Consider the following 27,966-nt stretch of genomic DNA (forward strand, 5'->3'; position numbering starts at 1 on the left):
TTGTTGGTTTCCTCCCACCATTCAACCTGTTGGGAGCAATACAAACTCTAAACAGGACTGGTATGTGTGTGAGTTAGTGTGTACCTGAATGTCTGATTGATTACCACGTTTTTGAGTACGAGAAATAATAGTGAGTGTACTTTTTAGAGCGTGGGGGATGTGATATATGTCAATTTAAGGGAAAATGGGGAGTTTTGGTAAAACTGCTATACTTCTGCAGATCTGATAAACGTACACTTGAACTGTCAATAACAAAAGTATCCCATGGCTCAAGGCATTTGGAGACCAACCATTTTTATAGTTGCCTATCCATAATCATTTTCTTAAGTCACTGATTTTGTTTTGAAATACTACTTGATTCCCCAACAGCATTCAAATTGTGTGAGTTTTGCATGGTTACTGCCAATAATTATTGCTTACAAGCACAAAATAATGGTTTCAATGGTTCAATTGCAATATATATTCTTTAATTAGCAAAGTGACCCTGTAGAGAGCGTGTGACCAATTGTGTAAATTCACTTCTGTGAGCTCTCTTCGGCTGCTGTCTTTTAATTAAATAAAGATCTTCTTAAAGGTTGTCTTAGTCTAATATTTTTATATTTTTTAAACTGCATATTTACTTATATGGCATTCAGCTTGGTTCAGGGGAATCTATTTAAGACCTCACTTTGTGATTGTCATGTGCAGATTTGAGGATGTACAATCCAAAGCCCCCAGCTATTGGTTCATGTCCACTGTAGTGGAAACAAAAGAAAAGGGAAAAGAGAGTATGGATATTTCTGAGAGGACTATTGTTGGTGATATAATCACAAGCTTTCAAATGTTTTTAGTAATCTTGCTAACTCAGGGGCTTGGGCATGTGAAGGCTGACCATTCTCATGACCTTTTATGCTGTGGATAGACAACTTCAACTGAGTTATGCTTACTAGGCAAACTATTGAAAATGCCATGAAAACAAGTTGAAAGATTTTTGTACACAGCAGTTTAAACTGAAAGTGTGGGTCTTTGTATAAATGCATTTAATATATTAAAATCGTTCTTTATTATGATAATCCCTGTGAATAATAAATATACAATGGTGCCTTTATTGCAGGTTTTTCTGGTCTTCTTGTGCGCCTTTAATTTGCATCAACAGTTACTACATCTGCAGCAAAAGGTGCAAATGTAGTAACTTTGTAGTATTTCAAGTATGCATACAGTAATAAGCAGTGCATTTATATATGGATGTTTATACTATATGAAATAATTGTATTATTAGCATAATAATGTGTACATGAAGTTGAACATAAACTCCAAGCTTTGTAGCATTAGCCATTTTGTTTCACAGTCTTTCATGGATTTGTTTCCAATAAGTATTTTTTGGGGCTGCACTCTTGAAGCTCTGGTTTCAATTGCTGCTGAGTATTACTTTTTTTAATTTTATACTTTCCTTACTCTATAACTTCATCAAAACAAAGCAACACTATAAACACCTAGCTGTAAAATCTAGCAAAAATTTTACCCATATTTGGCTCTCTGCTGTCTTAGCCTTTTTCCTTTCATAATTTATACCATTCACAACATTTTTTTCTGTTTACTGGATGTCCCATTTAATTTTAGCTTTCTAGTCAATTTACACTTTTACTATTTTTAAATGTATAATAATCCCTTAACTGCAAACATTTACTCTCATCCTGAAATACTCAAACCTAAACTTTGGGATTACAGTGTGAAAATGAGTCCATACTCTCATCTCTGAGAAGTCTTTCTCCAGTCTCTGTTTACTTTCTGTAGTTGTGCTTTGGCTGTTCTATAGTGTATCCACAGTTAGAAATGACCTCAGTCAGAGCTTGCCTTTAGTTTTCACAGTTGCTGCAGTTGCTACAGAGTTTTTTTTTTTTGTTTTTTTTTCCCTCTTGTAGTACTCGGTTTTTGACAATGTGCATTTTAGAAAGCCATATGTTTTCTTTTTAAAAGCTATAGTTCTTTGATGTCACAGATGCACTCCATTATTTCTCTGCTTGTTAAATCATTCCATGAACCCTTTGAACATTTTCTTTACACCTAAAAAGCCTGTAAAGGTTCAAGAAGAAGGGCGGAGACTCCCGGAGCACTGGATTAATAGGTCTCGTAGAAGAATATATATATTTTGCTGAAGTATCGATTGTCAATTTTCTGAATCTGCCTAGTATCATGCTTGAGACACAAACCAGCCCTGGGTGGGAAGCCAGTTTATGGCAAGGTATGCTGACTGTGGAAAAAATGAAGCTTCATCCAGTTCTTTGTTGGGGTGTTACGTTGGTATAGTGGTTGGCACAGCTGCACAGCTCCTGGAAACTGGGTTTGAATCCCAGCCTTTTCACTTTGGGTATGAGCTTAAACAATTTCTCCATGACTTAATTGTTTTTTCCCAAGTTACCCTGGTTTCCTTGCATATACTAAAGACCAGTGACACTAAATTTTGATTGAGCATTGTGGTGAGTATGAATGTTTTCTGAGATGGCCTGGGATTCTGGCCAGGATTTGTTTCCATCTTGCATCCAATATTCCCAAGATGCCTTTAATTCAAATAAGTGGGTCCAAAATTAGATGGCTAGATGGTTCTTAACTTTCTGATCTCAATAATCTGGGCCTCATAATTGAATATTACTGTATAGTAACATTCTGGCCTACATTTAAGGGTTTCATAACGGAATATTTGACAGCCCAGTATATAGTGTCAAACATTGCCCTTTGCACATTTGAGTGCATGTTGTTGTGGCTTTTCTCATATTTATACCTGGATTCTTTAAAGTGACATCTGGCAGCCAAAACCAAGTTTAATTATTATCTTTCTTGTATTAATGTTTCTCAAGATGAGAATGTAGTGACACGTATGTTTTGTAGGTTTCGGGTTGCTAAATGAGTCACCTTAGTTTAATTTGGTGAACACTTCCATTGTTTACATACACTTATAGTATGGGTAGGATACTGTATATTAACAAAGTGTATGTAAACTTGTGACCCACTGGAATTGTGAGTCAGTAAAATGTAAAATAATCTGTCTGTGAATATTATTGGAAAAATGTTTGCCCTGCATAAAGCAGATGTTTTGAACAATATGCCAAATTTATACTTTGTTAGTATAAAATCTGTGGAGGGATTATAAAGCGAGTTTTAAAGAATTCACCCTAAGTGTATGTAAACTTCTGACTTAAACTGTATAGGTAGGTATAACCTGCTGTTCAACAGAACTTTGGTCCTTCTTATTATTTATAACTCACAATAGGTGTAATTCAATGGAAAAAGAGCACATCAAATCTCCTTAAGTAATTGGCTGTACATTGCACCTTTCAGTCAGTCATTTTCTAACCCACTTTGTCCTGAACAGGGTCACATGGGTGTGCTGGAGCTTGTGCCAGCTAGCATAGGGAACAAGGCAGGAATAAACCCTGAACAGGACACCAGTCCTTCACTGGGAGAACACAGGCGCACACACCCATCCACCCCAACCTACACAATGGGCCCAATTTAGGATCACCATTTCACTTAAACCGCATGTCTTTGAAATAGTGGAGGAAACCCACAAAGACATTTAGAGAACATGCAAATTCCACACAGTGAGGACCCGGGACTCTTTAATGTGAGGCAGCAGCGAGACAACTTTGCCACTGTGCTGCCCTGCTTTAAAGTGAATATCAATTTATAGCATATACATATAACAGATGTATAATGAGTAAATGTTTAAAGGAGAGCAGGGTATAAACACACAGTTTTTATATAGCACCTTTCATAACATAGCATGGTGACAAAGGGCTTTGACAAGAGATTTTTTTTTGTGAATCCAAAAATTTAAACCACTTATTTGTCGCTACAAAATAGCATGGTGTGAGAGGGTGTGAGACTCCAGCATTCTGCTTCCAGGATAGTCTCTGTACCCCCCCATCCCCCAAACCCCTCTCAGTTTTATAATGCATAAGTGGCTAAGGAAATGGATGGAAGCATGACTAGTTAAATAAGATTTGTTCTCAAAATGCTGCACATCAGTGGTATTTCAAAGTGGGCACTAGTTCAAGATTCATTCCTTTCTTGGTGGGACAGTGTGAACTATGAAATTAAGGAAATGGACAGTAAACCACAAAATGGCCTGTTCAGTCCACCATTGTCTTTGTCTGTCAAACATGATAACCATTTTACTACTAATTATAATTAAGGTGCTTTGGATAAAATGTCTTATCCCTGTCACTCAAAAAAGTGTGTTATTTTGGTCTTGTCCATCGTGTGAGATGGACTTCTAGAGCTGTACGCCATTAACAGCGGTGTTATTTATTTTTTAACGATCATCCCAAGGTACTCTGTATTTACATTATACATGAGTATAAATAAGCATGAGCAGCAAACATAGAGTTCAGAAAGAAAAGAATAAGGATAAGGCAGCTAAACTTTAACCAAAGTCAAAACCAGCCTCAATATCATGGTACTGATCAGAGACTGACCTGGAACAGACGGGCAAAGCAACAGATCTTCCGGGACCTGATGCTGCGAAAGCAAAAGGTGGGAGTGAAACTGCAAGAAAGTAGAGATTCAGGAGGATTATTGGAACTGAGCATGGCCCTTTTATCTCCGTTGTCAACTGCAGTTAATACCCCCCATGAGTCCGCCGCATCAACTCCAACCAGACTCACAACTCTGCCTACAGAGCATGGAGAAGAGTGAAACGTACTTTCCAAGCTGAAGGAAACTATTGCCATATTGCTTGGGGGGGAACATAAATGATATAAAGAGTGATACAAAGAAGGATATAAGGGTTATAAAGAAAGAAAGGACCGAAGCAAGAAAAATGAGAAACAACATCAGGATATAAAAGACCTGGAGAAATGTTTAGGTACTAAGTTCACTACAGCCTTTACAGAAATTCTAGAAAAAAATGATGAAATAGTACAGGGAAATATGAACAAGTTAGAGAGTAAAGTTAGAACATGTTAAGCAAATGTTTACGACTTCTATTGAAATTGTTGAACAATTGACATCCACTGCTGATGAAAAAGCAACAGCTGCAAAATCAGAATGCAAAGTGCTTGTTGGCAGACTGACTGTACTGGAAGACAGATATAGAAGGCACAACATCAAAGGTGTCCCTGAAAAACATGAAAGTCCAAGCCCAGTGAAATTCACTGCTGAACTGTTCTCTAAAATAACAGAAGTGGACTTCAAATTGGATACAGAGATCTCCGCAGCCTACTGTATATGTGGGTCGAATGCATCAAAACTGATAAGCCTGATTATCCGTTTCGACAAACTACAGGCTAAGGAAAACTTTTCAGACTGAAAGAGGAGATTATATTTGAAAATAACCGCATTCAAACTTTCTCACAGATTTCTCCCCTGCAACAGCTGCTAAACGCACTGCATACTACTAAATTAAACCGTGTCGCTCATACAGAACACTCATAAATGAAAATATAATGTCCTTGTACATATAATGCTATTCTTGTATCCAACCATGCCCCTCTGATCGTGGAGCTTAAATCACTGTGCCCTACACACTTATCTCGTAGTTGGCTTCTTAACCCCCTCTCATTATCTGATGAGAATTGCACAGAATTCATATCCAAGCAAATTGATAATTTTCTGGAGATGAAATGCATCCTCAGAGGTCTCTGCAGGAATACTCTGGGGAAACTCTGAAAGTTTTTTTAGAAAGACAGATTATTTCAGATTTTTCTCATAAAAATAAATAAAAAGGCATCCGAGTTAATTGACAAAATTACCAGAATTGATGAAGAATACGGCAGATCTCCAAATGAGGCACTTTATAGGATAAGACAGGGTTTGCAATCACAATTTATTCTCTTGACTACTAAAGAAACGGAACAGCTGATCTTTAAATCATAGCATAATTATTTTGAACATGGAGATACATTTTAATAAGATATTACCCCAACAAATCCACAAGCAGGAAGTCCACAATGCAGTAACAGCAATTACCAACACAGATGTATATAAAGTCATTGACCATAATAATATAACCCACACATTTAGAGAGTACTATAAGTCCTTATATTCTACTCAGTCCAAAGAAGATAAGACACAATCTAATGAGTTTTTTGACTCATTATACTGTAGATAACACAGCTAAATACTGTTAGTGCTGTGGAAACGGATGAACATCTGGCACTCTCATAATTACTATAAATTTGCTTCAAAGCAGCCATCCCTGATTAAAACCCAGTAGAATTTTATAAAAAAAAATTTTTAGATAGCTCAACTGTTATTAGCAATATTTATAGAAACTAAAAACAAAAACAAATTCCACTTTAAACTTTTCGCCAAGCATTAATGTGCATCTTTCCTAAGAAAAATAAGGACTTACTACAATTTGCATCATATAGACCAATCTCACTCCTGAGTAATGATGCTAACTCTCCAACATTATAGCTAGAAGGATTGAGAAAGTGCCTCCTTCTGTAATGTCGCAAGACCAAACCAGATTTATTAAAGGCAGACACTTAGCTTCTAATTTTCAATGTTTGTTTAATATAATATTTAACACCCCAGAGATCTTACTATATTTGGATGCAGAAAAAGCATTTGATATAGTTGAATGGAGCTACCTATTCACTTCTTCTTCTTTCGACTACTCCCGTTAGGGATTACCACAGCAAATCATCTTCTTCCATATCTTGGGCTACCTATTCACTACATTGTACAAATTTGGGTTCGGCCCAAACATATGTACATGGATCAAACTACTCTATGCTACTCCATAAGCCTTAATTCGTATTAACATTATTTCAGACTACTTCAAACTAGAACGCAGTACTCGACGAGAATGTCCCCTTATCACCATTGCTTTTTGCAATCGCCAATGAGCCTTTGGGTGTTCAATTTCGAAATGCATCAGGGATAAAGGGGATTTTCAGAGGAGGACTTGAACTGAAAATATTGCTATACGCAGATGGAATGGTACTTTATATATCTGACAAACAAAATTCCATGCCAGTAGACCTAAAAGAACTAGCAGATTTTCAAAACATATCTGGACTCAACATGAATTTGAATAAAAGTGCATTTTTTTCCATTGAAATCTCTAGCACACAATATTAGACTAGACACCTTCCCATTTATCTTAGCAGATCAATTTAAATATCTAAGGGTAAATATTGCAAATAAACATTAAAGCTGTTTTTCAACAAAATTTTGCTGTTAAGATGAAGATTCTTCCTAAGCTGCTTTTTCTTCTTCTGTTTCAAAGCTTCCCCACATTAACAAATCTTTCAATCATAACCTCATTTGTTTTGGAATTCAAAACATCTATACCTCCAAAGGGCAACTTTACAACAACCTAAAGCAGAAGGGACCATGGCAATACCTGACTTTCAATTTTATTACTAGATGGCAAATATACAGACCATAAAGACCTGAATGTCAACAGAAATTGATTTACATACACAAGCATGGCCTACAATAGAATGAAAATCTTGCAGTACATCTTTATATTCCCTTCTCTGTGCTCCAGTAAATGTAAACTGTCTTCAATACACTAATAATCCAATTTCCCTTCATTCACTTAGAATATGGAACCAATGTAGGAAACACTTTAAGACAGAGAAGTTCTTACCTGTTACTCCTGTACATAGCAAACACTTTTTTCTATCCTCTCAAACATACAAAGTATTTAATGTTTGGAAAATGTCCGGGATTGAAACATTTAGATACTTGTACATAGATGTCTTTGCATCCTACAATCAATTTACATCCCATTAACAAAGCTTTTCCACTGCTGTCAAGCTAGAAACTTTGCTAAAATGAACCTGCCCAATTTTCTTCATCTTCCACCTGTTTATTGTCCAGAAGACGTATTTATTAGTCTTGAAGTCTCCAATAGCATCTGTACAATTTATGAAAACATTTTAAAATACCTTCCTTTCAAAGATCCTAGGATACATTACGGAAAGTATCTTAATATTTCAGAAAAGAAGTGGAAGGCAGTATACTCTAGCTCCGTATGTGTAAAGCACTCATTTATTCAACTTAAAATATTCTATTGACCACATCTAAAATGTTTCCAGGGCAAGATTCCACCTATGAACTGTGCAATCTAGCTCCAGCCTTACTGGGCCAAATGTGTTGGGCATGCACCAAATTAATGTAAGTTTGGACAAAAATCTTTGAATGCCTATCACAAAGCCTTAGTGTCACAATCACTCCTTACCCATTAACAGTGGTGTTTGGTGTACTCCCAGATGGGCTTAATGTGGAAAAGATCAAACAAATTGTAATTGCCTTTACCTCGCTACTAGCATGTAGACTTATCATGGTCAACTGGAAGAATCCCAACCCACCCCTTTTGAGTAGGTGGGTAACTGATGTCCTATACTATTTGAAATTAAAAAAAAATCTAATTCTTATTCAGAGGATCTACTCAAAAACGTTTTTAAATATGGGAGAATCTAATCAATAACATTTTAGAATAAGTGCCCATATCAAGGACACGGAAAATTCAATAAATTAAATAAATAAATAAATAACACATTATAAACAACTTAAAACATCAGAAAATACAGAAAATATACAACTTGAAACCAAACAAAGCCACTGTAATTCTAAAGAAAAAGTCATTTTAAACAGATACGTTTTAAGTTTACATTTGAAGGTTGCAAATGATTTGATATTTCTAAGCTCAGTAGGTAGTGAGTTCCATAGCTTGGGAACAGAACAGCTGAATGCTCTGCTCCCCATGGAGGTTAGACGGATGAGAGGGAATGGCAACATGAAGAAGGTTGGACAGATATGGAGGGGCGAGGCAATGAATGGCCTTAAATGCAGGATAACCTTAAAAATAGCAGAATCAATTTGAAACTTAATCGGGAGCCAATGAAGCTCTTGCAAGACCGGAGTAATATGGTGAATAGATGGGGTTCGAGTAATGATGCAAGCTGCAAAATTCTGGACTAGCTGAAGTTTATGGAGAGATTTATTAGAGAGACCAAAGAGGATTGAATAGCAATAGTCCAGACGAGAAGTAACAAGACTATGAACAAGAATGGCAGTTTTATGGGCAGTGAGGGAGGGGTGGATGCGATTTATATTACATAGGTGGATGTAAGCAGACCGGGTGATGTTATTAATGTGAGATTGGGAAGTGTGACAGTAGGGGGCGCTGTCACGCCTCCAAACCCACAGACAACACGTTCAGACACCAAGTAAAAGTATCAGAAATTATGTTTATATTTCTTCAATATTGTGCACAAAGCACCTCCACTATACACAATAGCAATAATCCCAACAATATATCAATAATACAATAAATCCTCCTCTCCACCCAGCCTCTCTGTCACACTCCCTCCCAACTCCGGCTCCGCCTGCTGGGTTTTCCATCGTCCTTTATATAGTTCATGACCCGGAAGTGCTTCTGTCCTTTAGGCCATGTGAATCCTTCAGCCTGAAAGTACTTAATTTCTTCTGTTCTCGTGACTAGGGAGTACAGTGATCCCTCCTTTATCGCGGGGGTTGCGTTCCAGAATCCTCCGCAAAAGGTGAAAATCCGCAAAGTAAAAACCATATGTTCATATGGTTATTTTTATATATTCTAAGCCCTTATAAACTCTCCCACACTCTTATAAACCTTTCCCGCACAGTTATACAGCATAAACCCTTTGTATTCTCTTAGATATTAGGTAAGATACTTTGAAATTATACATGTAAACACATTGTTTATATACAGTAAAACCTAAATATTATTTTAAAGATATCGAGCGTCTCCGATATCACATATGTTACAGCCGTTACAATAGACAGATCATTTTGGAGCCATAACGAAGGGCTTGACTATGTACAAAGAAACACAAAAGAGCACAAAAGTTAACTCTTTACACAGTGAAACACGTTGATGCTGAATGAGTGAGACGAGACTTCCTGGTTAACGCAGTGCAATCGATTTTGGCGCTCCGTCACTGAGCCAATCAGCACACAGGAACTTAACTGTGTGTTCTGATTGCGTAGCTTCTCAGCCATTCACCAATAGTGTCCCTTGTATGAAATCAACTGGGCAAACCAACTGAGGAAGCATGTACCAGAAGTAAAAAGACCCATTGTCCACAGAAACCTGCGAAGCAGCGAAAAATCTGCATTATATATTTAGATATGCTTACATATAAAATCTGTGATAGAGTGAAGCCGCGAAAGTCAAAGAGCGATATAGCGAGGGATTTTTGTACTTCCGGGCTATAATAGAAACAATTGTGCCTCCCTGCAGCATCCCCTGGCGGTCCCCACGGTATCCACCAGGGCTGTGAAGCTGAACTCCATTGTCCATAATGCCCTGCGGGACTTCGGGGCACCTCCATGTTGCAGGGAGAACTCCATCTAGCGGCCTGGGGGCGCTGGCCGGGATAAACTTCCGGCCGTCTCTCACAGAAGATAGAGTACTGTCGAGGATGACACCCAGACTCTTGACCTGAGGTGATGGGGAAACAATGGAGTTATCAATAACAAGAGAAAAATTATCGGCTTTGGATAATGATGATTTTGAGCCTATGAGGAGAACCTCAGTTTTGTCACTGTTTAATTTAAGAAAATTTGAAGAGAACCAGGATTTAATTTCAGCAATGCAGTCAATAAGCGAAGATGGTGGAAAAGAACAGGTGGGTTTACTAGCAAGTTAGAGCTGGGTGTCCTCAGCATAACAGTGAGCATTAATGTTATGTTTATGAAAGAGGGAAGAAGGTAAATAATAAAAAGAAGAGGCCCCAGGGCTCAGCGGTGGGTTGAACTGTGAAAGTTTTTTAAACTGAATGAACTGAGTGCGGCCTGAGAGGTAGGATCTGAACCAATCAAGTGGAGTGTGGGTAATTCCAATCAAAGATAATCTATTAAGGAGAGTGGTATGACAAATAATATCAAAGGCCGCTCTCAGATCAAGGAGGATGAGAATAGTACTTAAACCAGAGTCAGCAGCCCTAAGAAGGTCATTGGTAATTATAACAAGTGCCATTTCTGTACTGTGAAGGGGGCGAAAACCAGATTGGAACTTTTCACATAGATTATTATGAGATAAGTGGGAATGAAGTTGAATAGCTACTAGCTACTATTTGTTCAAGAATTTTGGAGATAATGCGCAAATTAGAAATCGGGTGAAAATTATTGAAGTCCGTAGGATCAGCACCAGGTTTTTTCAGTATCTGGGTTATTGCAGCAGTTTTAAAAGATGAAGGAACAGTACCAGTAGTGAGAGAGGAGTGAATTATGGCAGAAATGAGAGGGACCAAAGAGCGGAGGCAGGCTTTAACCAGAACTGTAGGGAAGGGGTCCAGCAGACAAGTAGATGACTTAGATTTGCTGAGGAGATCTGAGATTTCTGAGGAAGTGGGAAGCTGGAAAGAATTAAAAGAGTGAATAAATGAGTGTAGTTCAAAAGAAATACAGATAGAATCTCGATCGAGGTGCTGATGTATCCTCTGGATTTTCTCATTAAAAAAAGGACATAAGAGAATTACAGAAAGCAGTCGAGTAAGGCTGAGATGGTAAAGAGTCTGGAGGTTGTGTAACATTACTAAGTAGTGAAATCAAAGACTTGGTGTTACCTTTATTACGAGAAATTAACTGAGTGTAATAGTTAGATTTTGTTTGGGCTATACAGTCCTTGTAATAAAGTACATGATTTTTATGCATCTCTTTGTAGACAGAGTCCAGTTTTTTATGTATCCGTTCAAGTTGCCTGCCCTTAGCTTACAGAAGCTGAAGTTCAGGCATAAACCAGAGGGCAGAAAAAGAAACAGATCTGTTTTTTAGTGCAGCAAGAGAATTAAGAATACCATTGAGACCAGTGTTATAATATGAGACCAATTCTTCAGGAATGGATAAATTATAAAAGTTCATTTGGGAATTATTCTAGAAGACAGAAAATTCAAATGAATATTCTTAACATTACAAAAAGATATGAGACAGGAGAGCTTAGTAATAGAGAAAGTAAGTTTTAGCATTAAATGAGAGGAGAAAATGATCAGTTATAGTGAGTTCATCTGTTGTAAGATCGAGAGGGACAACACCAGAGCAGCAGATCAGGTCCAAGATATGTCCTTTACAATGGTTGGGTGTACTGCTGGTATCCAAAACTCTCAAGGCAAGATGAAAAGTCTCTAGTGAGAGGGATATTGATGTTGTCCAAATGTATATTAAAATCCCCCAACAGAATTATGTTTGAAGTAATTGTAGATAAATGGGTAAGAATGGTAGCAAGATCATTCAAAAAATCATTGATTTAGGGGGAGTGGTAGACAGTTGCAATGATAGTAGTAATAGGCCCAGACAATTGACACACAGTTGATTCAAAAGAGCTAACGGCAGGAGCAGGCAACGGCAGTACTTTCTACTTCTCGCGATAAATTATTGCGATACCTACACCTCGGCCAGAGGCACAGGGTTGACAAATGTAAACAAACCCCCCTTGGTGTTAGCGGATTCATTAAATTGAGAAAAGTCTTGAGGTTGTGCTGCCAAGTTAAACGGAGAAAGTCAAACTTACGGTCAATGAGGAGATCCTGAATGAGATGCCTCTTGCTCGTGAGTGAGCAGATGTTCAGTAGACAGAAACTGACAATGTTGCTGTGGCATTTGGCAGTGGTGGTAGCCGACGAGCTAGGCTGGCCAACACACTGTGGTCCGCATTCCTATCTGTGTTATGTGGAGCGTGCCGAGAGCTAGACCAGAAGGAGTGAATTCCTTTTTGAGGCGTCCATTCAAAATCTCCGGCAGGACCCACGATGGATGTATCTCCGACGAGGGAGAAATATGACGTCCGGGTCGAAATGCAGCACAGGCTGGTGGAGACACAGTCGAAGAAGCTCAGCAGCTAAGTACTGGAGGAGGCCCGTTACAGGTTGGATAGCGAGTGACAGAAGACACCAAACAAACATAAACCAGGTGAATATCCTACCAGTCCACATTGTAGGTGATGCCACAAGCAGCTCAGGCATCCAGAGAATAAGTCTTGAAACGGGGTTAGGCTGAAGCTAATGCATACACAGCCACACATAGATATCAGCAATAATGGCAATATCACCATCAAAATCACCAGTCATAGCTAAAATCAATAGTCTAGTTACCGGCGAGCAGTGGCGACCAGTCCCGCCAGCGTTCACGCAAACCCGGAGTTTGTCAAGTATGATTTGATTGTATGGATTGTTATTTGCGTTTAATTAAAATTAATACAATAAAAAGGCATTTTATTTTGAAAATGCATTAAGTTGAAATAAATACTTATTTACAGAGTAGAGCATTCTTTCACAAAGATTTTGCCCGCTGTAGTTGGGATAATAGTGTATGCGTAGATTCTGCTTGTCTAGTAACAGCTAGTAAAGAAGAGGTGAAGCACATATACCTGTATGGTGGGCAATCAAGTGGCAAGCATTGAGCAGAAGTTATAGGTACAGTATGTATTTGGTGTTGCATGTAGCAAGGAGTAACTTTAATCTGCCTAGTTTAGAGACACAAAGAGCCAGTGATTATTGCACCAACACTTGGTGTAAGACAAGAAGCAAACTTACTGGACATTACATCTGTCCTTTACAGAGCTGAATTACACAGTCAATGCAACATGCAATCCAGTAACAGAAACCTAGAGTATGTGTTTAGTTTTAATTTATTTACTATAGATATTTTGAAGCAGACTGTGTTGCTAAGAGGCAGGAATCCTTGCTCTGCAGTACCACTCTTTGTATATTAAAGCATCTATAGTAAACTTACTTTGCTTTAACCTGATTACAACTAAATGTATATCTATAACTTGTACTCTGTTCCTGTCATTTGTTTGCAAGCTATGTGTGTGCTTAATCCTACTCTTAGTAACTGTCACTGGCAGCAGCATGCAATGTCTTTGTAAAATAATGCAATGCTTTCATGAAATAATGCAATCATTTTTTTCTTCAAGTGTCAATAAGAAGCTTCCATGCTTTTTGTGTTTGTACTTTTATGTATTTATGAATATGCTGTCTTTAAAGAAAATAAACTTCAACTTGGAATTGCTGCCATTAAGTAATGACAGAACTGCTCACTGATGTCTTCATACCTTTTAATCCAAGGGCAATCTGAGGGAGGCAGCTTGACATTTTGTCAGTATTGGGGCAGATGGAATATTGGCTTTGAACACATTGTGTGTCACCAGGTAAATCCTCTATAGCAAATAAATCATCCCTTTATATTTTAACAGCTGTATGTTATTTTTAAATGTTTACACCATTCTGATTCATCTGATTGTTTGTGGTAACACACTACATCCTGGTCAGATTGTTCATATTTGACTTTCATTGTTTGCCAGACAGCACTCAGAGGACAGGCACTAAGAGAGGGCTTTAAAAAAGCTCCATAAATGCCACACTTTCATGATTCATGTTTTATATCTGTTTTCAGTTTAGGTGTGCTAAATTGGATTGAATCTAGCATGAATTCAAGGATAATTGAAGCTTTTATACATATTTTAATTTTGTGTTCCTAAAGGACATCTCAAGTCAGACTAATTTTAAACTAAATGCCTAGGAGAAAATAAGAGAAATCTGTTCTTTTAGTCAATAGATTGATCCATTTTACTGTTCCTACTCTTATCAGACAATGTGTGATAACGACTTAGTTCATTTTCATTAGTTTAATTGCTGTGATTTACTTGGATGATATGATTATATCCTGGATTTTAACAATGCCATAATTATGACTTTTATGTGGTGGAATGCTAGTGGCAGAGATGCCAAGTAAGTTTTTAGCATGAAACCAGATAAGAGTCAGACACAGCCTAGTGTAATACACTGGAAATGATTTGCCAAAATGGCAAAAGTTTCATCTAAAATGTACAGTAGCATATATAACATGAGGTATTGAATTAATATCTCCAACTTCAGCAGTGAGAGAACCATTTAGAAATCCCTGATCTACTGCTAAGTGGATTTACTGTGCCATATATTGAAAGGGACAGCGGTGACCATTTTTGCCATACCTAACCCACCATACTCTTCAAAAAAGAGGTGTGCTGCAGAAGATAGTAAGGTTAGTTCTAAAAAAAAAAATGGTAGAACTATTGTGTTATTAACAACAAGTAATTCACAGAAGAAGCAATCAGTTGCATTTACCCTTAAATTGCACTTTAATGGCAGAGAAACAGCTTATTTAACATTTATATTTACACACATTTACAGTAAGAACATTTTGGAGTAATATACAAAATTGCAACCCTGGGGCTAAACATGTCATAGGACAGGTGGGATGGATACAGTAGGTCACGGTAAATTGAAAATGCTGACATGCACAGCACATATCCATATGAAGTGTGAGTTACACCCTTTTGTCTTTCCCACAGTGGGATATAAATTGCGTCTGAAAAAGGAACCTCATTCTGGTAGTGTACTCTTTGGAACTAAACATGCACTTGTGAAGCGCATACTTTTAGCGAGGAGGGGAACTGAGGGAATATGAAATGGCAGATTATCCTTACAAGGCATTGAAGCTCGTGTCAGATAGAATGCAAGCACAGTGATGAATTTGGCATTAGTAGGCTAAGGAGTGTCACACACCCCTAAGTGAAGGGTGTCAAGCTCCATGATGCACAATGAACAGGAGGACAAACATATCAAGTACATGGTAGTGATAGGCTGACCAGCCATATTACAGATACTTGCCCTAAACTTGTGGTCTGCCACACATCAGTGGATGTCCTTGCACACCTTTTGACACCATTTGCAGGAGCATGACCTACTTGCTTACCTTCCATCGCCTCAAAAAGTGTTGACCCTCATCCAGGAGTCCCAAAACATGTAAGTCCCAAAAAGCACTGGTATAACAAGTAAATACAGAACTTTGTAAAAATAAAAAGGTTTTATGTTCACTAAAATTCACTGTCAAAAAGGGTGAAGATCCACAGAGCACAAGAGGCATAAAAGATTTGCGTAGGCAATGAGGCAGTCACAATACCTACAATTCCAAAGTGAGGTCAAAACACAGGACAGAAGATCAAAAAACAGAAACCCAGAAACTCGTCAAAATTCTCGAATGCATTTGAATGAACTTCCGGGAGAGTCTTTGAATTTATAGGGCGGAGCACGGTTCCTTGCGGTGATTGGCAGGTGGTTCTGCCTCTTGGGGGGACCTCCTACAAAACACATTGGACATAACTAAGGCACTGATAAATAGACAAAATGAAAAATGAACAATACAAATAATAAAGACAAGCGATATTAATGCAAACAAAAGAATCGAAAATGGACAAAAAGTACATAAAACAAAGATTTGTTTTACTCATGACTGATTGTATGTAGCATGTTCAAGAGTAAAGGAACTCCAGTAAACTCATAGTATTAGCCCCGGTTTATTAAAATAAATGAATAAATATTGTATACAAAGATGTATTTCTTTACCTAGTACTTCTGATATATCTGATTAACTGACAGCACTGTAACAGAGGTCCATTGTTTTAGGAATATTTTCCAGGTGAAGTCAGCTAGAATAATCACCTTAATATAAGGACAAGGGTCCATCTGGTTGCTATGTCTCTGTCATTTCAACAGATGTTGCATCACAAACATTTGTAGTAATAAAATGCATTGTGTTTGTGATGTGCCATCTGTTGGAATGACAAATGCAATGCATTTTATTACTCCATACATTATAAAATTCATTCTAATAGATGGTGCACTGCATATGTTAGTGTGGAGGTCTCTGCTGATTTAATTAGATTTCAGCCCATCTCAGATGGGTAGCATAGCTAGTATGTGTATGTATATATTGTATTATGACCACTCCTTCAGAAACCCCCCTTTTTAAACAGTTTTTCAACGAAAAAGAAACACTCTTACAGTACCTCTTTGCGAGAGCAGCTGCTGGCTTGCGTCGTGCAGGGCTTCGAAAATTTAAAAGATTGAGCCGCTGCGAAACTGAGGGCTCTCACTCTCCTGTCTCTCTTCCCCCAGACTCCATCCACTCTGGCTGCTGCTACCAGCCCACTGGATCCCCTTGATGAAGAAGACTTTGTTTTCTTTTAAGCAGGAGTTGGGGTCAATGCGTTAAGTTTGCCAGCTGTTCCTTGTGAGGTCAGATCGCCTCTGTAAGGGGCTTTTGTTTGTAACTGGCAAAACAGCAATAAAGTTTATACTCCTTGGAAAACCTGCTGAATTCTCCTGTGCAACTTTGTGACCCAAGCTTCACAACATATATAATATAAAGTGTCTTGGAAGGCCAGGAGCCCTACTTGGCCGGAACGCGCTTATAGTGCACAGGGCATTATCTCCCCTGGTTCACTAGGTGGCAGCCCCCTGGGGTTGCTATGGTGCCATGGATTCCCGCTTCATGGGAGTTGGATTTCAGGACAGCCCTTTGGACTCCGGGTGTGCTGCAGGGGCTAAGGAGCCCAACTTCTTTGGGCTTCTGTGTTACCCAGTAGTACTACCACGTACCTGAGCCAGAGTCAGGAGGAGGTGGTTGAAGCTTGCCAGAGGAGGAGTGGCAGTGAAGAGAAAGAGAGAGAGAAAAAGTAAAGGAGAAGAAGGATAAAGTACTGTGGTGCTTTGTGCCTTGTGGTGCTGTATCCTGTGAGGATAAAGAGAATGAATGTAAAGCATCCCCATGGTAAATAACGTCTTGTGTTGTGTGTTAAACTTGTGCCCGGTGTCTGTCTGTGTCAGGTATGGGGGGCTGGAGCACCCTCTGCAGGTCACAAAAGAGACTATGACGGTTAGATGAACATAACTGACAGAAATACTCTAACAGGAAAAGGAATGCTAATCTATTTGTGTTTATAAGAAATGCAAAGTTGACTAGCATGTCTCACTCATCAATGAAAGCACTTTTTCCCATTTAGCTGAAATTTGGCAGGATGGTACATTCAGGGCAATAGGTATCTGTTAAGTAAGAACATTTCGATCTATCAATATTTGGGGTTAAACTAAACACCCCAAAAATCTCTAAAATTGATGGATTTAATTGAAAATTGTTGATGTTATAGAAAAAAGAAAATTAGTTAACCTATGTTTTTTATTTGGTATGTCAATATTTATTAATATTATGCTAACTTACATACTTTATGCTGCGATAAGAGTGTACTTTATGCAAACGAAGAATGGAGAAATTGAGCCAAACGCTAGCACTAACCAATAGGGTGGATGAATGACTGAAGAAGGGGTGGAGCCCTGGCCAGGACTGATTACTTGCAACACCAAATTGGTTGGATTAGCTTGTTAAGCCTTGAATTTCATAGACATGTGTGTCCAATCATGAGAAAAGGTATTTAAGGTGGTCAGTTTCAAGTTGTGTTTCCCTTTGACTCTCCTCTGAATAGTGACAGCCTGGGATCCTCTAAGCAACTCCCAAAAGATCTGAAAATAAAGATTGCTCAGTATCATGGTTTAGGGGAAGGCTACAAAAAGCTATCTCAGAGATTGAAACTGTCAGGTTCAACTGTAAGGAATGTAATCAGGAAATTGAAGGCCACAGGCACAGTTGCTGTTAAACCCAGGTCTGGCAGGCCAAAAAAAATACAGGAGCAGCATATATTTGGTATCTATAGCCAGGTGTGAAATGGAAGGAGAAACTTCAAGGAAGATGTGAAGGATAGAAGTTAGCATTTGTGCTATAAACCTCAAAAGCCAGTGTCCGGTGCTGTGGTTATAAGTAGGTGTTGCTTCACGAGAAGCAAAAAGGGAGTGACAGAGAAGTAGAAGCATAATTGGGGTCCTCTGATCCAAGAGTGACGCAGTTGTGTCTGGAGGGTGGTAGGGACTTCAGAAGTTGACATCCCTGATTTATTGCATTTGGCTCCTGATCTTTTATTTTTTGATTATGTACATGAAAATAGCGGTAAGCCCCTGATAATTTTTTCCGTCATATGTAGCAATATTATATGAATATTCATGAAAGCCCAAGGAAACTCCCCCAGCCCCTTTGCTGTTCAGTTTGTATAGACATGTAAGACTGCACATGACAATGACAGAGGGAGCAAAGACCCTGGACCAATGGCATCAGTTTAAACTTAATGGGCCCCCTCAAAAGCTACTCTATTGTAATATATGTCCACATCTACAGACTTCAAAAGGGACATCCCCATCCCCACCCACTTACATTTATGTGGGTGTGTGCTTACTATGAACAGGGATGCCCTACCACCCAGCTCTCTGAAGTTCTTTGATCTGTGTATGAGGTGGGCTGGTGCTAAATTTTTATTACATTTTTAAAATGCAGTAAGATCTTGGCATATTCGCAGTATTGTTGCAGATTCACATTGCACATATGTGATAATTACTTATTTGGATGACACCTTTATCCGTGGCAACTTGCATTTTTTTTTTTTTTTGGTTTTCCAGTTGTAGCACAGAAAAGTGAAATGACATTTCACAGTCACACAGTATCAGTAGCAGGATTTGAGCCCACAAGCTTAGGGTTTGAAATCCAACGCCTTAATCACTACAACACCTTCAAAATAATGGACTTTGACAAACCTTTTTATTTCAATGTTTGGGTACATGTTTTATATCATATCATGGCCACCATGATGTCATGTGTCAAATGGCATGAAAGCAACTACACAGTAGCAGAAGGACCAGAAGCAGAAAATGTTAGTGCATCTATTAAAAGAGTCACAAAACAGTAATAGAGTGGCAATACCAGAATAACAAAATGAATCAACCTCAAAAATAACAGCATTTTGCACAAACAAACACCAAATTGCAAATTAATTGTCCATCCATGCATCCAATTTTTAAACCTGTTTATTCAGTTCTAAGGCTCAAGGATCTGTGCTGGGCTCAGCTTGTCCATCACAATTGATTAACAAGAAAGTGGTGTTTTTACCAAGTCCCAGTGAAAAGGTTGTTTTATTTAGTCATAACAGTGAATATGAACTGGAATGAATCAAATCCTTGACTTGAATTGTGCTAATGCCATTTTCAGCAAATTTAAACAAAGCTAATAGGAAAATTGAAATTGGCTGTCTTCTGTTGAATAATTCTTTTGATACACAGATATTTTTAAAATGATATAATTATTATTATTAAAAAGTGGAATAATAAATACATAAGTGTTCTACCCCACTAAGAACATTCTGCTTTTTATTTTTAATTTTTTTTTTTATATTAAATTTATATTAATCTTTTAAGGTTGTCTCATATTTGGGAGCACCTGGAATTATGATCAGCCTGTTTTATTACAGGTAAAAATGTGTATGTGTCAAAAAAATTGTGTTGGGCAATCACCTCATATTTATTTTAATATTAATAAGCTCCAGTTTGAACTTTCTTATAATCATAGTAAGGAATGCGTATTTAACCTGAAAAAGTAAACGGACTGGCTTATTTCAAAAATGATATTCATTTTTACACACTAATAATTAAGATATCCACCCATGTATCTATCCCTTCAGCCCACTCAATTCAGTACAATGTTGCAGGAGCCAGAGACTGTCCTGGCAGTTTTGGACAAAAAACAAGAACCAAACCCGGACAAGGTTCTAAGTTATCTGTGAGCACACTAACAAACACTGGGTCAATTAGACTTGCCCAAGCATGTGGATGCAAAGCCAGAGTACCTGGAGAAACTCTCATGCTGACACTTGGAGAAAAGGCAAACTCTGTTGGTTTAAAAATAACATTCATTGCACTTAATCAAGCTTTAATCCTAGAGTCCATGTGCATTTTTTCCTCGTTGCCCAATGTACTTGATGTGGCTGCTTTGGAATTTCAATTTCAAGCGTGTTTCTTGGTCTTTTTTCAACCCCCGTTTTAAGAAGGGAATGTACACAATTAATATAGAACCCAAACATCTTAAATCTTTTACAATAATCTTATAAAGTTAATTTTGGAGATTAGGTAAATTAAATCTGATAGCTGCCTTAAACCAAGGTGATGCTAGCTAGAGGTTGCATGTTCATCTGATGATTCCAGATGTACAGTATCTCTAATTTAATTTGTTTTTTAGGCCAAGAGTATATTTATGCTAGAGTGAAATTTTTTAATTACACTAGCTCTATTTACTGAGGGATATTGCTGCTACAGAATATACACCTATCCACCCAATCACACATAAACACACGAGTGTATATATATGAGGGGTGATCAAAGAGTTTTGAGCCTGAATGGAGTATTCTGTGCTAATTTTAAAAGTGACTAGAGACTAGATCCTGTGTACTAAAATATGTGAACTACCAATTTTGAGCATTTGTGGTTTACTGGATACATTACTTGTTTTAGTACCAAGTCAACATGGGTGTCACTCCAGGATTACAGGGAGTTAAATGTAATTTGAGAAGAAATGGAATGAGGCAAGGACCAGTTTTGTATGAGACACCACTTCATTGACATGCACACTCAGTCACACTATTCCAGTGATTCAAATACTGTAATCATATAGAGAACATACAGTACAAAGTTCTTATAGAAGGCTGAAGTCATAAAAACTTGAGGCAACACAGTGCCATCTGTAATGCATACCTATCCATAAATACAATTTTGATATAGTGGAGTCTTCTAAAATAAGGAAAAGTGATTCTTAATTTATCATATTTTAACAAGACCATTTCATGAATTTATAATTTTTTATATACATGATTTTGCAAATTCAATAGTGACCACTTTGTCTCCTTTGCCAAGTAAGGCTAAACAATCAAGTTGGCATCATTCTTCCATCCCTGAAGGTTCACTTCATACTGCTTTGCAGTTGTTATCCTAACTTGAAAAAAAACACTAGAAACTGTTAAAAGAAATGGATATAAAGTGCCAGAAGTACAAGTTGCTTAATCTCTGTTTAAGAAATAAAGTAAAATATTTACTCCCTTCTCATTACATTATGTTAGGACTGAACTCAAGAAGATGCTTGCCTTTGTAGCCTTTCTTTCTCTTTTTGTGGGGTTGAATGAGTGCCAAGCCATTGGTGAACTTTGTGTCACCCTCTGCATGATGTGTGTGTGGAAATTCATTACCGAGTTCTGTTGTATTTTCTAATTATTTCTGTCTTTTTGAACATTTATTTTCCCCTGCCTTACCCACTCATCTTTTTCATTTGACTTAAAGAGTGAGACAAGCATGAAAAAGATGTCCATTTTATGTTCTTTTTTTGGTTCTGGAATTCTGCAATTCTGCTAATGTATAAGGTCATTTTCCTGTTTTCTGACCATGACTCTGCTTTTTAAATGTTAAACCTGATTACAGTTTCTTTTTACACTTTCTTTATTGATTTCTTTACACTTGACTTTGAAAGGTAGATTCTATCTATAGAAAGCACACATGTGAATTGTCACATTTTCTGTGTTCTACACAGCCAGAGCTGATCAGTTCTGTGATAGTGAAGAAGGATTTCCACTATGCGTGACAGCCTGATCTGAGGCACACGGCATGCCTTAGAGGGTTAAGTTATCATACCAAAAACTATACTTACATTTTTATACTTACAGTGTTATGGTTGGCATCTCCTCAAGCATAATAGCAATGTACATGCTTCATTTCAGGCATAGACAGTTCTTTTTTACCTTGTATACCTTCCGCAATGCTGTGTTAATAATGATATATCATTTAACAGTTTGCAATTTTTACAGCTTTTTGTAGACTTAATTGTATGGATATTCACATTCAAATTTGATGTTGTTCATCTCCTCATGTGTTTACTGTGAATGTTAAAGACCATTTTCTCCTAATCAATGTAGAGGAAGGTATGCTGTACTAAAAGCTGTATCACAAGTTCTCAGATATCCCGGTTGTTATCAGGTTTTGTAGTAAATAGTGCAACAAGTTGCAAAGCTAACTCCATGGGGCCAACTATTGTTAGACCTATGGTTAGTATTTTGACTGTTGTCATTCAATAGGCAAATTAGAAGCCTGAATCTGTAATGGTGGCATTTTTATGATTACAACTTTAGGAGCATGCTGTAGTACGACTGTTACTGCAACATAACAAAAACCTAACTAATGCTTTACTTGTGTTATATGCAATATGTAACTGATAGACATATTTTAGGTAGACTCTATTTTGTAGCACTGTCTTAAGTCTTATTAAAACCAAACCACATATTAAATAAAATCTTGTTACATAGTAGTTCACGATTAATAAATGCACCTAGTTTGACCTAATTTTAATTTACTCTGGTTAACTTATTTTAAGATATTTCAATTTCTTCTTGCAGGTGATATAGAAAACTTAAGACTGGAAAATTCATTCAAAGACTCTTCAGCAGATATGGGAAGGATTGGCTTAGCTTTGTACAGTGGATTATTTGCTTATGGTGGATGGTGAGGCACAATTTTATCTTTTTAATTTTTAAATCTCTGTCTTATCTCTAGGACCTTCCTTCCTGTTAATGCCTTTCTCCTTTTCTGTCCTTCTTGGGACCCATATTTGAGATACATACAGTATGTTTTATCATATCCCCTTTGTAGTCATACATATAAAATTTATGTGAGCAGAATCAGTTATTTTCTAAATAAAAGCCACTGTAAAATAGCAGAATTGCTTTATGCTCAGCTTTCGAAATTATATTTTCTTTCAGGCACACAATGGACTGTAATAATATGTTCAGTCACTATTCACTCACCTAAAGGATTATTAGGGACACCTGTTCAATTTCTCATTAATGCAATTATCTAATCAACCAATCACATGGCAGTTGCTTCAATGTATTTAGGGGTGTGTTCCTGGTCAAGACAATCTCCTGAACTCCAAACTGAATGTCAGAATGGGAAAGAAAGGTGATTTAAGCAATTTTGAGCGTGGCATGGTTGTTGGTGCCAGACGGGCCGGTCTGAGTATTTCATAATCTGCTCAGTTACTGGGATTTTCACGCACAGCCATTTCTAGGGTTTACAAAGAATGGTGTGAAAAGGGAAAAACATCCAGTATGCAGCAGTCCTGTGGGCGAAAATGCCTTGTTGATGCTAGAGGTCAGAGGAGAATGGGCCGACTGATTCAAGCTGATAGAAGAGCAACTTTGACTGAAATAACCACTCGTTACAACCGAGGTATGCAGCAAAGCATTTGTGAAGCCACAACACGCACAACCTTGAGGCGGATGGGCTACAACAGCAGAAGACCCCACTGGGTACCACTCATCTCCACTACAAATAGGAAAAAGAGGCTACAATTTGCACAAGTTCATCACAATTGGACAGTTGAAGACTGGAAAAATGTTGCCTGGTCTGATGAGTCTCGATTTCTGTTGAGACATTCAAATGGTAGAGTAAGAATTTGGCGTAAACCGAATGAGAACATGGATCCATCATGCCTTGTTACCACTGTGCAGGCTGGTGGTGGTGGTGTAATGGTGTGAGGGATGTTTTCTTGGCACACTTTAGGCCCCTTAGTGCCAATTGGGCATCGTTTAAATGCCACGGGCTACCTGAGCATTGTTTCTGACCATGTCCATCCCTTCATGACCACCATGTACCCATCCTCTGATGGCTACTTCCAGCAGGATAATGCACCATGTCACAAAGCTTGAATCATTTCAAATTGGTTTCTTGAACATGACAATGAGTTCACTGTACTAAAATGGCCCCCACAGTCACCATATCTCAACCCAATAGAGCATCTTTGGGATGTGGTGGAACGGGAGCTTCGTGCCCTGGATGTGCATCCCACAAATCTCCATCAACTGCAAGATGCTATCCTATCAATATGGGCCAACATTTCTAAAGAATGCTTTCAGCACCTTGTTGAATCAATGCCACATAGAATTAAGGCAGTTCTGAAGGCGAAAGGGGGTCAAACACCGTATTAGTATGGTGTTCCTAATAATCCTTTAGGTGAGTGTATATGGTATAAACACCCCCCTCAAATGTTCCTTCTGTGCTCCGTGGTGAGCCTTTTGTTCACCTTCACCATCCTTTATATAATGCTTCCCATAAGATTGCTTTGAACACCGCAATCAAACAGAATTTAACTGCTGCCACCTAATGACCATGTGCTGTCTGCACTTGTTTTGGGTGGAATTTTTCTCTTAAGAAATGTAAACATGAAATGTAAATCCAAGGAACCTCATATTTAAAAAGATTCATAGAATGATCCTATATTGAACAAATGACAACACAGTTATTTTCTGAAATTCTTATGAACAAATTATAGAATATCCATGTACATGACAAAATGTTCTTGTGTGTGAATCACAAATTATCTTACAATTTTGCACATATGTACTGTACGAGTATGTCCACTCCACGTAGCAATTGTCCTAAAATATGCTCATATGATAGGATACAATGCCACCTAATAACAAGAAGTCACACATAATTAACTCTGTTAAAATGGCTAATGAATGGCAAGTTTACAGCCAAAAGAAAAATATCCCATCTAATGAGATAGATGTTCTAATGACAGAGGCCAGAGTAAACGTTTTATGTAGCACCATTAGCACTAGGTTTACTGGAAAATAACAGTAAATAGTGGTTGGCTCCACACTCCCCAGCAGCATGAACCCAGAACTGTTGACAAAATGACCAGGATGAGCCAAAGGACACAAATAGTCAGCAGCGGTATTATACAAGGAAATTCAAACAAAGGTTCCAACAGTGCAGAACTTCCTTTAATAAATAGAGAAATAATCCTCAGTAAAAGTAAATCAGTGGAGTTTAAAATGTTTCTTTCTACTTTCTGGTCTTTCCACTGCTTTTTATTAGCCTTTAAAATTGGCTCAGGTCCTTCGGCGTCCATGGGGTGCCACAATGCTTCTACTCCCTAGCATTACTCAGTAGGAGTGCCCTCTTCAGCCCTGTCAAGCACTGACCACATGCTCCTGAATCTGGGGCTCACTTCTGACCACCTGCCTCCATTCTTCACAGCAATCCTGCCTCTCATTCTCACTTTCATCTCTTTATTTTCTCATTCCGTTCTCTTGACCAGGGCCTCTTTTAAGCTATGGTTGGGCACAGGTGCTGTAATCAATGCCTCAGAGGTGTGAACAAAAAACTTCACTAACCTGCTCATTCCTACATAAATGTGCGATAAACCAAGCACCTCAAAAGTTTGTATTTATTTTAAAAAAAGCACAACACCACTAACCTCTCTTATCACAACCAAATTTAAGCAAGGAAGCAGAAGAGAAGGCTGAGATGCTCCCGACCTGTCTGTAAGTTTTTTTCCTAATGGTGCCTGTTGGATGAAACCCAAGCATAGAGAGAAATTGCACCTCCACTAGAATAGTGTAATTATGGGCAAGAGAGCTTTCAAGGGTGGCACCCAGCTGCTCGAAATGGTCCATGCAGGTTGCTCTGGGCAGGTGAGTCGGTTATTGTCATGAGGAAAAACACCTGACTGATGTCTGAAAATTCACTGTTTACTAGCTCTCTAGCAGAGCAAGTGTTTTTAGTTTATGATTCCAGCTTTTGCCTCCCTCATCACTTGTACATACCAACCTGCACTTTTTTCGAAATCTCTTCCAATTTTGTTGTACCTTTTGATTGTCTCATTTCTTATTCTGTCTTTTTATTATAACTAAATACAAAAATGTCAACATTCTCATTTTTGCCACATCCAACTTCTTTTCCTTGCACCCCTTTGATTCCCATGTCTTTGCTTCGTACAGCATTGCTGGTCTTACTTTGGTCTTAAAAACCTTATCTATCTCCACTGAATCACTTACGTGGAATTTTGCACCCCACTCTATTGCCACTCCAATTCTCCATGGAACTTTTGAAATGCATTGAAGTCTAGATTTTAACTTGTATCGACAGTCTGCAAAATTTCATGAACTTAGATTCAGCCATTTTAGAGCAATGCATTTTTCCCCAAGCTGATTCATTCCTGATTCATTATATGGAATGGTATGCACCCTGGATTTTAATTTAGTTCAGCATTAATATACATGCAAAGTTTTGTTTAGATTAACTCAGTCATTTTTGAAGAATACCCAGTTTTGGCATTTCCTATTACAACCCTCCCCCTCAATAAAATTTTTCTATCACCATATAGCTAATATTTTGAGGGGGACCAACAGCAACCTACATGCAAAATTTTGTGAAAGATGATTCAACCCCCACCACTTTCAACCTTTGCAAACATATGCAGTTTTTAATATCTGGAAAAAATGTTGAATTAACCTGCTTAGAGATCTTTATATAGACAACGTCTTTGCATCCTATGAACAATTATATTCCAAATTTAACATTCCAGCTACACATTTCTTTCACTATCTTCAAATCAGGAACTTTTTTTTTCAAATCAGGAACTCATCTTGCACCCTCATCCATGCTGGAAAAATATTGCTCAATCTCAAGGACTTAGACACCATCTCTACAATATATAAAATCATTTTACAATCCCTCCCTTTCAAAGATCCAAGAGGACACTGGGAAAAAGATCTCTCAATTAATATATCAGAAAAGGAGTGGAAAGTAGCAATGCAGAGAATTCACTCGAGCTCCATATGCAAAAAGCATACAATTATACAACTCAAAATTATATATCGAGCACATCTGTCTCAACTAAAACTCTCCAAAATGTTTCCAGGGCATGATCCAACCTGCGAATGCTGCAATCAAGTCCCAGCCTCACTGGGTCACATGTTCTGGACCTGCACCAAATTAACATTATTCTGGACAAAAAATTTTAATTACCTTTCAGACAGCCTTGGACTCACAATCCCTCCTAACCCATTAACAGCTGTGTTTTGGGGTTCTTCCAGATGGGTTTAAAGTGGAGAAAGACAAACAAATTGTGATCGCATTCACTACACTTTTGGCACACAGACTGAGTCTGATAAACTGGAAGAATCCTAACTCTCCTCTTTTAAGTCAGTGGGAAACTGGTGTGTTATACTATTTGAAATTGGAAAAAATCATATACTCAGTTAGAGGATACATACAGACTTTTTTCAAAACATGTCAGGATCTAATCAGTAATATTTTAAAATAAGCTCATAAAGCACAGAGAATTTATTAATTTAGGTATGTTTACAAGCCTTAAATTTCACGCCGTTTGCCTTGCTCTCTCTCTCAGGGGTGGGGATCGATTTGTCCTTAACTTAATTTTTCTTTTTGTAAAAACTTGATTGATTTGTAT

General features: G+C 37.9%; 1 protein-coding gene across 1 annotated transcript in view; it reads left to right on the plus strand.

Moving 5' to 3' along the window:
* The window catches only part of slc7a5 (solute carrier family 7 member 5), a 76,719-nt gene that overhangs the window by 28,778 nt on the left and 19,975 nt on the right, over positions 1 to 27,966 (plus strand). Inside the window, exon 3 of the mRNA XM_039763529.1 lies at positions 23,102 to 23,207. Coding sequence (XP_039619463.1) covers positions 23,102 to 23,207 — 106 coding nt within the window. The remainder of the gene's footprint in view (positions 1 to 23,101; positions 23,208 to 27,966) is intronic.

Source organism: Polypterus senegalus, chromosome 9 (assembly GCF_016835505.1).
Source record: "Polypterus senegalus isolate Bchr_013 chromosome 9, ASM1683550v1, whole genome shotgun sequence".
Classification (NCBI taxonomy): Eukaryota; Metazoa; Chordata; class Cladistia; order Polypteriformes; family Polypteridae; genus Polypterus; species Polypterus senegalus.